General features: G+C 54.9%; 3 protein-coding genes across 6 annotated transcripts in view; 1 reads left to right on the top strand and 2 right to left on the bottom strand.

Moving 5' to 3' along the window:
• Nucleotides 1-255: 255 nt before the first annotated feature.
• On the bottom strand, nt 256-6,466 carry Rho (rhodopsin). The gene is made up of 5 exons (XM_021641029.2): nt 6,106-6,466; nt 4,551-4,719; nt 3,297-3,462; nt 2,946-3,185; nt 256-1,830 (listed from the first exon to the last, which is right to left on the bottom strand). The coding sequence occupies exons 1-5, from the start codon at nt 6,464-6,466 to the stop codon at nt 1,720-1,722; spliced, it is 1,047 nt and encodes a 348-aa protein (XP_021496704.1). The 3' UTR covers nt 256-1,719.
• Nucleotides 6,467-6,683: 217 nt separating this feature from the next.
• The window catches only part of Rpl32 (ribosomal protein L32), a 114,895-nt gene continuing 106,364 nt past the window's right edge, over nt 6,684-15,214 (top strand). The window contains exon 1 of the mRNA XM_060383986.1: nt 6,684-6,687. The gene's annotated coding sequence lies outside the window, so the exon portion shown is untranslated. The remainder of the gene's footprint in view (nt 6,688-15,214) is intronic.
• The window catches only part of Ift122 (intraflagellar transport 122), a 68,143-nt gene continuing 64,537 nt past the window's right edge, over nt 11,609-15,214 (bottom strand). For all 4 annotated transcript variants that reach the window (XM_060383982.1, XM_021641005.2, XM_021641006.2 and 1 more), the window contains 5 exons: nt 14,404-14,515; nt 13,887-14,012; nt 12,899-12,978; nt 12,429-12,593; nt 11,609-12,064 (listed from right to left, as the gene is read on the bottom strand). In XM_060383982.1, coding sequence (XP_060239965.1) covers nt 11,975-12,064; nt 12,429-12,593; nt 12,899-12,978; nt 13,887-14,012; nt 14,404-14,515 — 573 coding nt within the window. In that variant the 3' untranslated portion in view covers nt 11,609-11,974. The remainder of the gene's footprint in view (nt 12,065-12,428; nt 12,594-12,898; nt 12,979-13,886; nt 14,013-14,403; nt 14,516-15,214) is intronic.

Genomic DNA, 15,214 nt, shown 5'->3' with positions numbered 1-15,214 from the left:
TAAGTCCTTTAGAGCTCATCTAATCCCCTCAAGGGCAGGTCTAAGCTCCTCTTTGCAGATACAGAAGCTTAGAGAGCTTACCACGTCTCTACACTGCCCAAGGTGGGTTTCTCAAATTGATGGAGCTGCCATAGTACATTACCCGGGGACTCTGGACTGCTTGTCCCCATGCCGGGAGTCAGGGAAGCTTCCCAGTTTCCATCCATTTTATAAGTAAAGAGCTTGAGAGTAACAGACCACCACTGCCACAAGGTGTAGGAGCTGAGCTTTTAATGCCTCTGTCCCTAGGCAGGGGTGGGCCTGCTGGGGGCCCCGCTGAGGTTCTGTGGAGGAGGGATGCAGACTGAAGCTGCTCAATTCTGGCATCCCACAGTTCTTGTTGGCCTCAGAACTCTCTGGAACAAAGAAAAGACCAAATGCCAAGGAAAACAGCATATCCAACAAGGGATCTGGGAACTGGATCCATGAGCATCTTAGGGATAAGGCCTGGTCAGGTCTCACACAGTTTTTCTGAGCTTTTCAGAAGAAGGGTGGCAACAGGGACTCAGCTGCTCCCTGAGGGTGGGCAGATTAGCACGGCTTCCAGAACTCCATACTGGCCTGGAGCTGTTGCCACCTGGTGGCTGGTGTGGAGGAGCAAATGTGTCCAGAAGCCAAGAGGAAGGGCTGGGTCTCCACAGGCCAAGTAGATTGGAAGACATGAGCCAAGGATGCCACACTGGAGGAAGGACCCAGGCCTTGCCTGAGACCCCTGGCCACAATGCTTTCTTAGTCCTAATGGCTGCAGCCCGCATTGCTGTCCCTGTCATCCCTGTGATCCAGTTCCAGCCCTGTATAGGCCTGAAGCCCTGGGTCATTTGTAAAAGCCTACTGAGGCTAGGGAAAAGACCCTGTCTGAGTGTGTGGGCCCTGCCCAATTCCCAAGCAGTCACTAACGAGCAGAGACAATCAGATGGTTAGGTAATTATATTAATTGGTATTCTTTGTAACACAACTACCAGCTGTGCTATTTATATACAAAGTATTTGCACACACACACACACATACACACATTCTCTCCCTCCCTCCCTCCTTCCTGCCTTTCTTCCCTCCCTCACTTTTTCCTTCCTTTTTCTTCCCTCCATCCTCCATCTCTCTGTCTTTGAAGCAGCCACATACTGTCAGGGCCCGGGATTTGGAATATCCATCCAGGGGTGTGGGAGAAAACCAGGGTAGGGATGTAAAATTGTTTAGAGATTCCAGCAAAACATGACTGGATCTTCCAGGTTGTGCATCTGAGGACATACATGTTCCCCTCCATCAATCCCCTCTGTCATACATCCACTCATTCAGTCACTCATTCCTCCCTTCATCCAGCTAGCATTTATTAATCAGCTACTGTGTGCTCCATTCTGATCTAGACACTTAGCCCTAAAGCTGGGACACGTTGTCATGTTCCTGAGAGACAAGCTGAGGGGAGGGGTACAGATCCCGCTGGCCCCTGGGAATTGGGGACTCCGGGTCGGGGGTCTTGGTGGACGGATGTCCTTTCTCAGGCTGTCCCTGTTGAGTTGGGGAGCCTCGTTTTGCTTTCACGAATTCATTAAAAACAAAGAAGAGAACACTGAGGGAGACTGCGTGACCTCATTCCAACGGGTGCTGCTCCTGCTGGGGGCTGTGGCTGGGGCTGGTGGGGGCAGGAGTCTCCTACGGTCAGCCACAGTCTCTGGCCAGGCAGGCTTAGGCCGGAGCCACCTGGCTGGTCTCCGTCTTGGAGGCGGTGGCAGAGGCCTCGTCATCGCCCAGTGGGTTCTTGCCACAGCAGAGCGTGGTGAGCATGCAGTTCCGGAACTGGAAAGCAAGGAGTGCCAGTCAGGACAGCCCCCCCTCCCCGCCCAGCCTCAGCCCCACCCTTTAGTGAGCTTGTCCCCTCACTAAAGTTTCCAGGAACCCCGCACGAGGGTTTTTTGTCATATGACATGCCATGGTGTCCTGTGGATGCTTAGGATCTTCTGTGAATGATCTCATTTAATTTGAGAGTTTGGGATTTGGCCCTCCTCCTTAATAGGGAAACTGAAGCCAAGAAGAGGGAGATAGTTGACTCGCCCAAGGTCACACAGCCTGAATGTGGCAGAGCCAGGACTTGAATCCAGAGTCTAAGACCAGAGACGTCAGCCTTTTCTGCCGAGAAACTCTGGCTTTTAACAGTGGCTTGATCTCTCTCCTCCCAGAACTAGCATTTTTAGCAGGTTCCTAAGGTTTACAGTGGGACCATTCCATTCCCAGCCTTGGAACTACTTGACATTTTGTGGTTGTTTTTTGAGACAGACTCTCACATTGCCTAGGTTGGCCCCCAAATCACTGTATGGCCAAAGATAGCTTTGAATTCCTAATCTGCCTACCTCAGCCTCCTGAATGCTGGGATACAGAGGTATACTACCATACCCTGCTTGGGGGGTGGGGGTGGAGGCATGTCACTATTTAGCCCAGGCTGACTTGGAGCTCAGGATCCTCCTGCCTCTGTTTTGGGCATGAACAGGACACGGTGGTACACGCCTTTAATCCCAGCACCCAGGGAGGCAGAGGCAGGTGGATTGGTGTCAGTTCAAGGCCAGCCTGGTCTACAAAGCATGTCCAGGACAGCCAAGGCTACCAAGAAACCCTGTCTCAAAAAACCCAAAGAGAAGGAGAAAGAGAGAGCAAGCAAGAGAGCGAGATTACAAGCATATGCCATTGCACCTGGCTTCCAGCTGACTTATAAAGCAGACTTCCAGGACCATTTGGTCAGATGTATCTCACAGGAACGGATGTCAGAGCTCCTGGACATCCTGGCTTACTCCCCAGGAGGTTGCCAACCTGAGAGCTCCTGGCCTGCCAGCAGTCTGGCCAGGAGCCCAGTCTGTCCCATCCCCTTCCCCTCTCATTCATTCCCTCACTGCCCCCAAGCCCCGCCTTATCCCAGGCACCTGCTTGTTCATCATGATGTAGATGACTGGATTGTAGATGGCGGAGCTCTTGGCAAAGAAAGCCGGCAGGGTCATGAAGATGGGCCCAAAGTCGGAGCCTTGGTGGGTGAAGATGTATATGGCCACGCTAGCGTAGGGGACCCAGCAGATCAGGAAGAAGATGACCATGATGATAACCATGCGTGTGACTTCCTTCTCTGCCTTCTGAGTGGTGGCCGACTCCTGCTGCTGGGCTGCGGCCTGCAGAGATACAGACCTGTGTCCAGCCCGAGGTGTTTATACAAACCCTGGCACCAGCGCTTGGCACCCAGCATGGGGCCGGGCGCTCACAGTGGAGGACCCCACTCATACCTCCTTGACCGTGAAGACCAGCTGCCCGTAGCAGAAGAAGATGATGATCAAAGGGATGGTGAAGTGGACCACGAACATGTACATGACGAACGACTCGTTGTTGACCTCGGGCTTCAGGGTATAGTAGTCGATCCCACATGAGCACTGCATGCCCTCGGGGATGTACCTAGGGGTCAGTGCAGGGGACGGTGAGGCAGGAAGAGAACACGTGCTCAGCTGGACCTAAGCGTGGGGTCCACAGAGGCAGGAGCTTTCACAGAGGCAGGAGCTTCTGTGGGCCTTGGGAAGCATGGTGTCCCATTGCCAAGCATGCTGGTCCCATCGCCAGGTGAGACTTATCCATCTCAGCCCTTGGGCAGTTCTCAAGCTTCCTGCCACTTGGCCACACTCCTCTCCTCCACCAGCCTGCTGCCCTTTGATGGTTTGAGTGAGGAGGCAGAGGGTGCTGGGGAGGAGGGCTGAGGCCCCCCCCATGAGTATAGCAGTTTGGAGATGTGGGTCTCCTAGCAACAGCAATGCTTTCTACAGTAAGGGAGGGCTCGCTGCCATCTATGGGACCCTGTGCAGCTTTTAGAATCGAGGATGTTGTGATGATATCTGAGGATGGTGATATCGGGCTGTATTCAGAAACCCCAGGGTGCCCATGGACTGTGTCTGCAGAGCCAGGTGAAGGTAAAGAAAGAGGCCATGGGGCTCTGACTCAGGAAGGGCCACTAGGTGGGCTCTCAGAGGATGGAGAAGAGATGTGAGTAGAGAATGGAGAGTCCCTGAGGCTCTGGGTACCTAAAAACCTGTCCCTACCCTCTCTTATGTCACCAGCATTTGGAGACGGTAGCATGGAGACTGGATGGGGTCTAGTTCCTGGGGCTACGATGTCACCATGCATGTTGGGAAGGTTCAGCTTCTCTTGGGGCTGAGGTCCCAAGGTCAGATAGAGAGCTGCCCATGCCCAGGAGAACTCAACCAAAGAGGATTGTAGTTGGGCCTTGGCTTAGCGAGGATTAGGGACTGGGCCAAGGTGAAGGGTTGGGGTGTCCAGAGTTCCCCTTGCCATGGGGCCCAGAGATGGAATCAGATTCATTACACCATTGTTGTCCCTCTCTTCTCCCCTGGCTTTAGACTTTAGCCTGGGAAAGTCATCAGGATGGTTTTGGGGGCAAGACTATATAATGGCTGGAATCAACCTGCAGGCTCTAAGTTCTGAATGGGAACTCCACAAAGGCCTTGCCAGACCCAGTGCTCAGTGCCATTTACCTGGACCAGCCGGCGAGGGGAGGAGCAGCACAGGCCATAGCCATGACCCAGGTGAAGGCCACACCCATAATGGCATGGTTCTCTCCGAAGCGGAAGTTGCTCATAGGCTTGCAGACCACTACATAACGCTCAATGGCCAGAACCACCAGGGACCACAAGGCAATTTCACCTGTAAGGCAGTTGGTTGCAATCAGCCCCCCAGCTCTGACCTCAGGCCACAGAAAGCAAACACCCCCAGAGAGGACAGGGCATCAGGGAAGCCTCTGTTTTGAGACTTGAGCCAGGCCTTAAGGATGCAGTAGATTTGGACTAGCCAGGAGGAGGGAGGGGTGAAGAGCCTATGTGCCAGAGGAACGCCAAAGAGCCAGGAGCCTCTCTGTTTGGGTAGAGCTTTAGGCTCATGAGAGATACCGTTTCAGAATGGCTGGAGCTGTGGCTTAGGGCCGGGAAGAAGAAGGGTAAAAGGGGGCTCCAGACACCAGTTCACATGTCACCCACAGAAGCTCAGTATGGAGAAGAGCCGAATAATCAACCAGCCTAGGACATTCTGAGCAACGGGAGTGCTACCCACAAGAATTCCTGATGGCCTGTTTGACCTGGGCCTGACCATGCAGAGACAAGCTCGTCAGCATGGCACCCCAGTTTCTGTCCAGAGACCAGGGACCGTGATGATTACAGAAGGTAATAGGGATGTCCAACAGTGCCACCAAGGCAGCACCCTGGGCACGGGAGAAATAAGACAGCACCCTGGGGATCCATGCAAGCTGGATCCATAAAGCATCACCCTGGCTTTGTGCTGTTACACCAACTTCTCCTACATCTGCTGGAGACACCTCCGGGCCCCAGCCAGGAGAGCATCCTCTGGTGCCAGCCCTCCTGTATCTCTAAATGCGACTTTTGCCTGCTCCCTGTCTCACTTTCCTCAGCTAAACAGGCTCCATGGTTCCTTACTGATTTTCCTTGTTGACTTTCCAGTCGAGTGAAAGAAAAAGTTTGGAAACACCCAGTGTGGCATGGTGTTCCATGCCTGTGAACCCAGTACTTGAGAAGCTGAGATGGGAGGATCAGGAGTTCAAGTCCACCCTCAGCCACATAATTTAAGGACTGGACTATTCGAGACTGTGTGTCCCCTCCAAGACAGAAAAAGAAAAGAAACAAATGGATCCTTCCAGATTCTCTCTGTTGTGCAATCACTCATGATGGACGTTAACAGGTTAAAGCCAACAGAGGAGCCTGCCCAAGCTCAGCAGCCTCAGAGGGTACTACACACACACACACACACACACACACACAGGCGCGCCCGCGCCATGACTCCCCGGTGAGCGCCTTGACCTTTCTGAACCCACGTTTCTTGCATTACTCGAAATGAGATAAGATGAGCGTTCAGTTGCTCACTCTCAACCACAGCCTAGCTCAGCACCACAGCGTTTGTCGGCGGATAAGCTCGGCCTTTGGATGATGAGACAGGAGTGGAGAGACCCATTACGCTGCCGCCCCCAAGCCGCAGACCCTCGCTGGGCCCTTTCACGCCCCCTTGGCAGCCCTCGGCTCCTACCGCCCAGTGTGGCGAAGAAGCCCTCCACGTTGCAGCCTGTGGGCCCAAAGACGAAGTAGCCGTGCAGGGAGGTGTACAGCGTGGTGGTGAACCCTCCTAAGACCATGAAGAGGTCAGCCACGGCCAGGTTGAGCAGGATGTAATTGAGCGGGGTGCGGAGCTTCTTGTGCTGCACCGTGACGTAGAGCGTGAGGAAGTTGATGGGGAAGCCCAGCACGATGAGCAGGAACATGTACGCCGCCAGCATGGAGAACTGCCAGGGCTCAGCCAGGTAGTACTGCGGCTGCTCGAAGGGGCTGCGCACCACGCCTGTGACGTTGGAGAAGGGCACGTAGAAGTTGGGGCCCTCGGTGCCGTTCATGGTTGCGGCCCTCGACGCTGCCCCACGGGCTGTTCGTCGACGGAGACCAAGGCTGCCTGGCGAGCTCAGCCACCTACGGCTCCCACAGCGCGACTCCAGGCGCTGACCCCCCCCAGACCCTTATAAAGTGACCTTCTCTCCCTAAGCCAGGGGCTGATTCAGCATCCGGGAGATATCATACTAAGAATACTAATCCCACCGCTGCCGCTGGGGCCTAATTGGCTTGCAGTGGGGCCAAGGTGACATCGGGTGGAGGCCCGATGGGGGTCTCATCTTGTCTGCCCCACACTCCCCCAGGAGTTTCTACCCCTGTCAGTCTGGTCGCCTCAGTCCATTTCTCCACATTGCTCCAGCTGAGCACCTGTTCCATCCCTTCCCAGGTCACCTCCCAACTCACACAGCCCCCCTGGCCCCGACACTAGCTCGTTGGGACAGATCCGAGCTTTGTGTGCCGTCAGCTCTCCATCACCACCGGTCTCACGCCACCCCAGGCCCAGCAGCTCCATAACTATTTGTTGCATTCAATTGGAATTTGCTCACTCACTCGTTCGTTAAACATTTATGAGCCAGCCTCCTGGGAGATGAGAGAGGCGGCTGTGGCCCTGCTCAGAGTGCTTCTGGCTTGAGCAAGACTCAGCCAGGGGGGGAAACACATTCCAGTTCAGAAACAGATGGCCATGGGCTATGGAGATGGGACTGGGCTGCTGGGATGGGGCAGGGCATGGCCCCTGCATGAGGGAGCAGGATGCCGGGTTATTCAGGTGAGCGTGTGAGACCTGGAGGGCCATGGCGAGGGGCCTAGTAGGTTCTGCCTTACCTAGAAGGCAATGGGCATACAGCTAGGTGAATCTTGGGGGCAGAGAGGATGACTAGAGATGTGAGCTGTGAGGCTTCGGAACCCTGTGCAGGCTGAGCTGCTGCTGCTGGCCTGCTGGGGTTGCCAATCTGAGGAAGAAACTGGTCCAGGGCTAGGCCTGGTGTCTGAGGATGTGAGGCCAGCACCTCTGCCATGTAGAGCCCTCATGTGTAGGATGCTCTAGGATCACTGTTGGGCTGACATGCGCGCAGAGCACTCACTGAGTCCCAGGCAAGGGATTGATTCTAGGGGCCCACAGGAGACAAGAAAGCATAGGCTACAAAAAGCCAGCACCCCAGGAAAAGACGGTTGTGAGTAGCAGATGCAAGGAGGCAGACAGGGAATAGAAGAAAAGGTCCCGCTCTGCAGCTGTGCTGTACAGCCTATGAAGACCCCTCTGAGATGGCAATGTTGATCTAATGGCTGACGACAGGAGAAAACACCATGCCACTTGCCACACAGGCAGAGGAACAAGACCCTGGAACCTGGGTAGAAGACTGGCCCCGGAAATGTTCATCTCTGAGCCTCGTGGCCCTTAAGCTCTCTCTTGCTCGGTGTCTTCACACCTGGGATTCCTAGATCTGTCTGCTTAGAAAAGCAAGCCCCTTCCCTGCAGGCCCCCTGTGTGAGAAAAGGAACGCAGGGCTGGCCTTTATGTCAGGGGGAGGGAGTTGGCCTCTAGCAGTTTAAAGAGCTTGGCTTGGTGATTAAGACCAGCGTTAATGAGGTCAAGGTGGAGATTCTGATTCTGACATGGTGCTGGTGGTCACCCCCAGATCTACCCTGCCCTGCACCCAGCTCAGCAACTTTGACAGCTCGCCTGGGCTTGGGACAGCTAGGAGGCTTCATTATGGTCTCCTTGGGGCTTTCGCCCATCCCCTAGGCTCTGATCTGAGCCTGCCCAGTGAGTGAGTGGGCAGGCAGGGCCACCTCTGGAAACACTGCCCCTCTCTAAGTTGGGTAACAGAGGCTGAGGTCACTGGAGTCTGTACACTGAATTGGTTCTGTACACAAGCTCAGACTGAGTTGAGAGGGTCATTACAAGTCATCAGCTCTGATGTGCCTAGTGCATCTTCACTTTCAGACTGAGGCCTAGAGGCTATAGTGGGTCACCAAGGTCACATGACTTCCCAGCAATAGCCAGGATTATAACCACAACCACACAGTCTTCTAGGGTTTTTATTGCCATCTCCCTACTTCCCCCATCAAAACATAGTTCTTAAGAGCGGCCTCCCTGCCTCATCCTAGAGGAAAGGGCCTGGACTGAGTCGCATGGACCCAAGTGGAGCAGTTGAGTACCCAAAGCAGATTCTCGCCTGTGTCTCTGAGTTACCCCAATACCCTGGAAAGCCCTGTCCCTGCTCTGGGCCTCTGTTTGCTGGGTCTGGGACACCTGGGTCACCACAACCATATCCAGACTGAGCCTGGCCTGCTGTCCCTACCCACACCATTAAGGCACCGTGGCTCCTTTGCAACCATGATGTTTCACTCAGGCCCTGGGCCGGTGCAGTGGCACCCCTTCCTGATCACCTGCTTCTGCAGGCTGATGAAACTCATCATCAAGCAGTCCTTCAGCTCCTCCTTCCAGTCTCCGAGGAGAGCCAACCCCACTACGATCCACACCAGGGCCCACCCCATTGTCTATATTTTCTGCAATCTGCACTTGTCGCCACCTAGACCATCTTGTGGCCCTTCAACTGACCCACACTCATTTGTGTGTCTGGGAATGCAGGCAGCTGAGCCTGTCTCTCTGTGTGTTCAGCTCTTGGTCCACAGCAGTAGGTGCTCAAGACACACCGTCCCTGTGGGCTAGGAACCCTCAGCAGAGGTGAAGTTTGCACAGTCTGGCTGGCCTGCAGTCTGAGCTCTCTTCCTCTCAAGTTAGGGGTATTGCAGAGGCCAGTGCTACACAGGAGTGTGGGTTACTGGAGCCGGCCAGTGGAGAACTGTGAGCTGCTTGGATGCGGGGGCCCGGGGAGGCTGTCTCTGAGGCTCGGTACAGCCACGCTGGCTCCTCAAAGCACAGTCACAGGGCACTGAATGGAGGATTAGGGACTTAGTCGTCAGCGCTAATAGCTCTTAAGCCTCAGAGGGAAAAAGTGCTGCTGGTCAGCAGGCCCCTCCTTTTCTTCTCACCTGTGGCTTAGTCCTCTCGGTTGTGTCACCAAGGCCCTGCTGAGGACATCAAGGGAATGTGCAAAAAGACAGGCGTTCCTCCTTGCGCTCCTAATGTTTGCTTCACAGACTCTGCTGAGTGCTGTGGCGCCTCAGGGCAGCAGGCAGGGGGAGGCTGCGATTAGCTCCTATCCCCACCTGCCCGGCCCAGCAGAGGCATAGCACGGAACACCTGACTCTCAGGCAGGGTTTGGGGGCTTCTGGCCTTAGCAGCCTTTCAGATAAAACCTATGGACTCACAGGAGCACGAGTGGCCAGGAGGACACCTGCAGACCTCAGGCAGATAGCGTCAGAGCCTTGGGGCAGGCCCATGAGCCTGGAGGCTGGCTGGCATTGACGAGCCACTGTGGGTCACGGCAGGGAAAGAGCACAATTGCACTCGTGCTCTAGGCAGGTGTTTGGAGTCTGGGTGAAGGATGGGGGGAGCAGTTCCAGGGTAGAGGCCTGGCCCAGCGTAGGAGCCTTGCCTGCTGGTGGCCTCAATGCCCCATCACCTCTGCCTCAGGCCAGGGAAGAGGTACAACAGAGGGCTGTCAAACCTCTGAGGCAGAGCCATGGGGACTCCTAGCTTCAGCAGCCACACAGAGGGAAAGGTTAGAAAGCAGAGACCCAGACACCCCCACTGGTTGTAGACCACCCAGTCAGCTCCCATCTTCTTCGTCCTCCCTGTGGACATGACACACAGCATCGGGATGCGAGCCCTGACAGAGTCTCACCAGCAGTCACCCCTCTGTGATCTCAGCCTCTTCTTGGCAAAACTGGTACCTCCAGGTCCCTGTCCTAATTTCCTTCAGACCAGGTAGAACTCAGCCCAGAGGAGAGGAGAGAAAAGAACCCAGTGGGGCAGTGCAAAGGTGGGTATGGGTCCGACTCTGGCTCAGCATGTACGTCTGTTCAAGCAGTCACTGAGCCTCAGTTTCAGTATCCATGAAAGGGCTGCTCAGACCAGACATGCTGATGGCGTCAGCAAGAACCGGAGCTGTGGCCAGGCTCAGCCTTGGGAACTTGGCTCCCGGCAGGGCTCTCCTTGAATTTCTGTGTTTTGGGCTGAGAGGATGCCATCTCAGGCAGCCCCCTGCCTCCAGCCATAGACCATCTGATCTGTCACTGTGATTGACGCCTGTTGGGAAGCTGGCACTGTTTCCTCCCTCGCCCCACTTTTTTTCCCAGGCATATGCAAATGATTTCAGTTCAAGGCACGCGCTAATGGAAATCCTAACACATTAATAAATGTTTAGTGCGAGAGAGAGCATGCATGATCATAAGCAATTAGACACTAGACGGAGGAGTTGTGTTGGCACAACTGTCTGGCTCCCTCCTTCATTCCCTCCATCATCTCCACAGAGGCAGAGGGGGTGGGGAAGGTCTGGACCTTGCCTGGCTCCCTTTTCCATTTCCACAGAGGCAGAGGGAGGCTGGATAGGCCTGGACCATGCCTGGCTTCTGTCGCCCACTCTACCCTCATCTCTTCATCCCAGCAGCCTCACAAGAGGTTCTTCAGCATGGCTCCTAGCTGCTCCATCTCCCGCCTGTTAAGATAGTCAGGGAGAAGGCGCTGTCTGTCCGTGGGCAGGTGGCAAGAGGACTATAGGGATTACAACTCCAGGCGGCCCCTCGTGGCTGGAAGCCCTTGGATCCTAGCACCTGCTGCTCTTTCTAGTCATAACCAGCACAGAGGTCCCCAGTGTGTGCGAGTTCTCCTTCCAGATTCTGCCTGACATCCCTCCCACACCATTCTGTGGAGCCCAACCGCAGCCACCATGCTTCAGGCCCTGGAGTGAAGGGAAAGTACTGCAGGCTGAGTACCCTGTGGGAGTGGACCCCATGACTGGTGTTCAAGGTGGGCTCTAGGGGCTCCAAGGACAAGACTATTCTTTGGAGCCAGGTATCTTATTTTCTTGTCAAGATGGATCCTCATTAAACCAAAATAAACAAACAATAACAAAAACGCCCCTGCCCCTGCCCCTTCCCATACTGCCATTTGATTAGATTACATTTTAAGAGCATGAAAAAGCAATGTTCCTTTAGGATCAAATTAGAAACAGGTGCACTTTTGCATAAGGAAATTAAGTTGCAGACAATATGAGGATTTGCTAAAACACAGACACTGATGAAAATGAGTAGCCCTTTTATTTGTCGTTATTGAGGCAATCTGTCGGCAAAGTGTGCACGGTAACGGTCTGACAAATCTACGGACTCCAGCAGGCTGCTAGGAACACTTGAGCCCTTCTGAAAGTAACAGATTTTTTTTTTCTTAGAAAATATATGTGTGCTCTCTTCCCCATCTCCTGGTGCTATTTACAAGGCACGAAATGCCATAAATAGGAAATCTGTGGTTATACAAGGAGAGGCCCCTCCCCGGAATACAAACTTCATCTGGGCAGGAGACACGTTCTGAGGGCTTAATTCTTTCTTCCCCACAGTCTGGGGACAGCAAGGAGGCCAGGAAGCAGGTGGTCCCAGAGGCCAGTCACTGCTCACGGGCCAGTATCGTCGATGCGCCTCCGGCAGTAAGGGCAGCAGGCATGCTGGAGCACCAGCAGCTCATAGTCCTCTGAATGGAACATCTGAGGAGAGACAGCCCGTGGCACAGGCAAGCAGGGCCAGGTCACCTTCAAGCCCTGAGCCCTGGCTAGAACATGCCCTGGGAGGAAGCAGCTAAGCAGTGAGTTGGTGCCAGCAGGAGCAGACCTGAAATGTGTTGGTCAGAGGACTGGCAGGATCTTTATTCTGAATGAAGTTCACAGGCACATCATCCCTCATTCAGGGGAGTGCAAAGCAGGAACTAAGGTCTGCTACAGCCAGCTGGGCAGATGCAAGGGAGAGGGGCAGGCTGTGGACAGCTCATGATCTTCTCCCTACACGCCCAGCTTCCCAAGGGAGACACTGAGAATGGAAAAGCAAGAGAGACTGCCAGCAGTAGACTTGTACCTGAAAGCAGGAGGGGCACATGGTGATGGAGGCATCAGGCAGCAGCGAGCGGAAATACTGCCATTGCAGCGGTGGGGGCCAGCGCTTGATGAGAACATCCCTTCGGCTCATGGAGCGCAGCACTGACCGGTTCACGACCACAGGCACAAACTCGGAGCCTCCTTGCTGTGGGGGTGGGGGATGGGCATGGGTGTTATGCCCTTGGCCTGATCTCAGGATCCTTGGTGGCCAAAGGGACACTACCGCATCTCAACTCCAGACAGCCTGACAGTGACACCCCCCCCCATGCTAGCACTGAAGTGGCCTCCAAACGGCCAAGTCACCACAGGAAGCTGTCCAGCTCTCTTTCTCACGTCATGTCTGAGGTTGTAGCTAACTGCCACACTAATTGGGGGTCCCCGTGCACCTGGGGAAAAGTACTGACTGCCTTCCACTGGGCCTTCAGCACCCCTCTTGAGATGTCATCTCACCTCAAAGCTCAGCTTGGCTGTAAACGGGTCATCGTCTCCTATGGAGCCTATGGTCTCATCCAGCTTCAGTGTCTGGGAATCTGCAGGGTTCTGGTCAAGGATGGAGCTGGAGCCCAGTCAGGTTCCGCCCTCCAGCCCACACATTCACTCCCAGGAGCTCAGCTAGGTATTGCATCTCACAGACTTAGGAAGAGTGGTATAGTGGCTGGGAGAGGCCCCCAGGTGGAAGATGGGGGATGTGGCTGGGGCACAGGACAGAGAAAGAGAGATCATGTGCTTCCCATGTGGCCCTTGGAAGGAAGTGGCCATCCAAGGGCCCCGAGTGGGCAGAGACCATAGGCCCTGTTGCCACTTGAGAAACTCAGCAGTCACAGCTGTGAAGGGCAAGAACTATTACAGAACCCAGTCCTACCGACCTTTCCTCTGCCAGTGGCCATGGAGCTGGCATGAGGCAGAGGCAGGTGGGTATGGCCAACTGTTCCAGTGAGGGGCACCAAGGGTATGGAAATACCTACAGGGGACCAGCTGTTCTGGGGCCTCAGCCATACTACTGGTATCCATCTCCCTAACTGCTATGGAGGTTGGAAAGCAGAACCAGGGGCACATAGAGGCCTCCAGGAGGATAGGATAGACACCGGGAGCTTCACACTCTATTTTCCTCAGCCTGAGTAGTAATTGCTGCCACTGCATGAAAAAGCTGAGAGGAAAGCTGGCGATCCCCAATGTATGCACACTATGCCTTCTGCAGCTGTGGGCCAGAAGCATGATCAGTCTTCAGGAGCAGGGCAGGGAGACCATACAGGAAGAAGGTGTCACTCTCCTTGGACCTGCAGGCTCTGGCCAGCTCTCTGCCCAACTGACGCTGGTCCATACTGCATGGGGACCTCCCCATTCCATCTTGATCTCATCCTTCTGTTCCTGCCTGCTGGCACAGCCCATGCTGAGCTCCCCCACACCCTGCCTGGCCCAGGCCAAGAGCACAGGATACTGTTGCTTGTGATCTCCTGCCATTTGCCCTCCCTCTTGTGTCTTGGTGCCTCCAGATCGATGAGAGCGACAGCTTCTTCGTCAGTGATTCCCTCTTCCAGGTAGAATTCCACCAGGTGCAGTACCTCTAGAGGGACAGGGAAGGACTGGGGGATGGCCTCAGGAGAGCTTAGGACTGTCACTCACACCAGACAGTGTGTGAGCAGGTGGGATGGCCAGAGCGTGCCCCCTTCCCCAGGCAGCCTTTCCACAGGCGAGGGGGACGGCGCACGGGAGAGGACCAGGCCTCCAGTAGCCCTCCCCACACTGGCTGCTTTGAAGGAGGTGGGACAGGACAGCTCCTTCAGCCTCCCAGACTGAACAAGGACCCTGGATTGTCATTGTGACAGGAGTGGGGCTTCTGGCCGGGGACGTGCTGGGCTTTGCCTCAGTGGATCCTGAGAGCAATTCTGCTTTTCCGGTGTGGTGGCATCCCCCTACCACAGTGCCACGTGTCTATAAGCAATGGGGTAGCTCACCGTAGGAAGAGGCGGAGAAGATGAAGGGCTGGCGGCAGTTGATGCACACGTTGCCCAGGTTGTTCAGCAATGGGTTGTTAGTAGAGCAGCGGTAACACAAGGGCACCAGCTCCTACAAAACAAGCACATGTCTGCCTAGGCTGAACCAGAAAGGTGCACATCTCCACCTCCTCTCAGGGCCAAAGACTGCGTGCTATGGGGAGGCTGGCCAACTGAAGCCTACAGCTGGGGCCCACTACCCCAGACACCTTTTCTAGCCAGGCCTCAGGACACTGTCTTCAGAGGAACAACTGTATCCACTGCCTCTTCCTGCCACTCACCGGGCTCTAGGTATTGTGTCAGGCTATCATTTATGCTACCTAAGCAGCCTCCTACCACCTGTGGGGAAGGGTTTATACATGCCCACCTGACAAAGCAGGAAACTGAGGTACTGTAAGCCTAAGGCACAGCTAGAAAGCAACAGAGCTGGGATTTGAACTGAGGCCTATCTGATGACAAGTCCCTTCGCTGAGCTTAAAATCAGAACTATGTAGATCTGGATTGTCCATGCAGCAAGGAAACTTGTTGGGATAGAGCCTTGGAGAGGACAGGGACTCCCAGGAAGAGGGTCAGCCCTAAGCAAGGCTTGAGGGAAGAGACACATCTTGGGCATGGAGGGGCCCTGTGACAGGGCTCTAGGTCAATGGCCTCAGAGCTGGAACACAGCAGGCTGAGTGGAGAGCAGAAGGCAGAGGCAGCTAAGTAGGAGTGGACAAGCCAGTGTACTGGCAGGGGAGCCAAGAACACAGCAGCCATCTTCCAAACAGAACCC

This window comes from Meriones unguiculatus, chromosome 5 (genome assembly GCF_030254825.1).
Source record: "Meriones unguiculatus strain TT.TT164.6M chromosome 5, Bangor_MerUng_6.1, whole genome shotgun sequence".
Taxonomy (NCBI): Eukaryota; Metazoa; Chordata; class Mammalia; order Rodentia; family Muridae; genus Meriones; species Meriones unguiculatus.
Note: the sequence above shows the minus strand (reverse complement) of the source record. Positions and strands in the feature narration are given on the sequence as shown.

Coding starts and splice junctions, on each gene's coding strand:
- Rho (XM_021641029.2), bottom strand. CDS start 6,466: ATGAACGGCACCGAGGGCCCCAACTTCTACGTGCCCTTCTCCAACGTC. Junction 3,463..4,550: donor CCCCTCGCCGGCTGGTCCAG/GTAAATGGCACT, acceptor ACTGACCCCTAG/GTACATCCCCGAGGGCATGC. Junction 1,831..2,945: donor ACATCATGATGAACAAGCAG/GTGCCTGGGATA, acceptor CTTGCTTTCCAG/TTCCGGAACTGCATGCTCAC.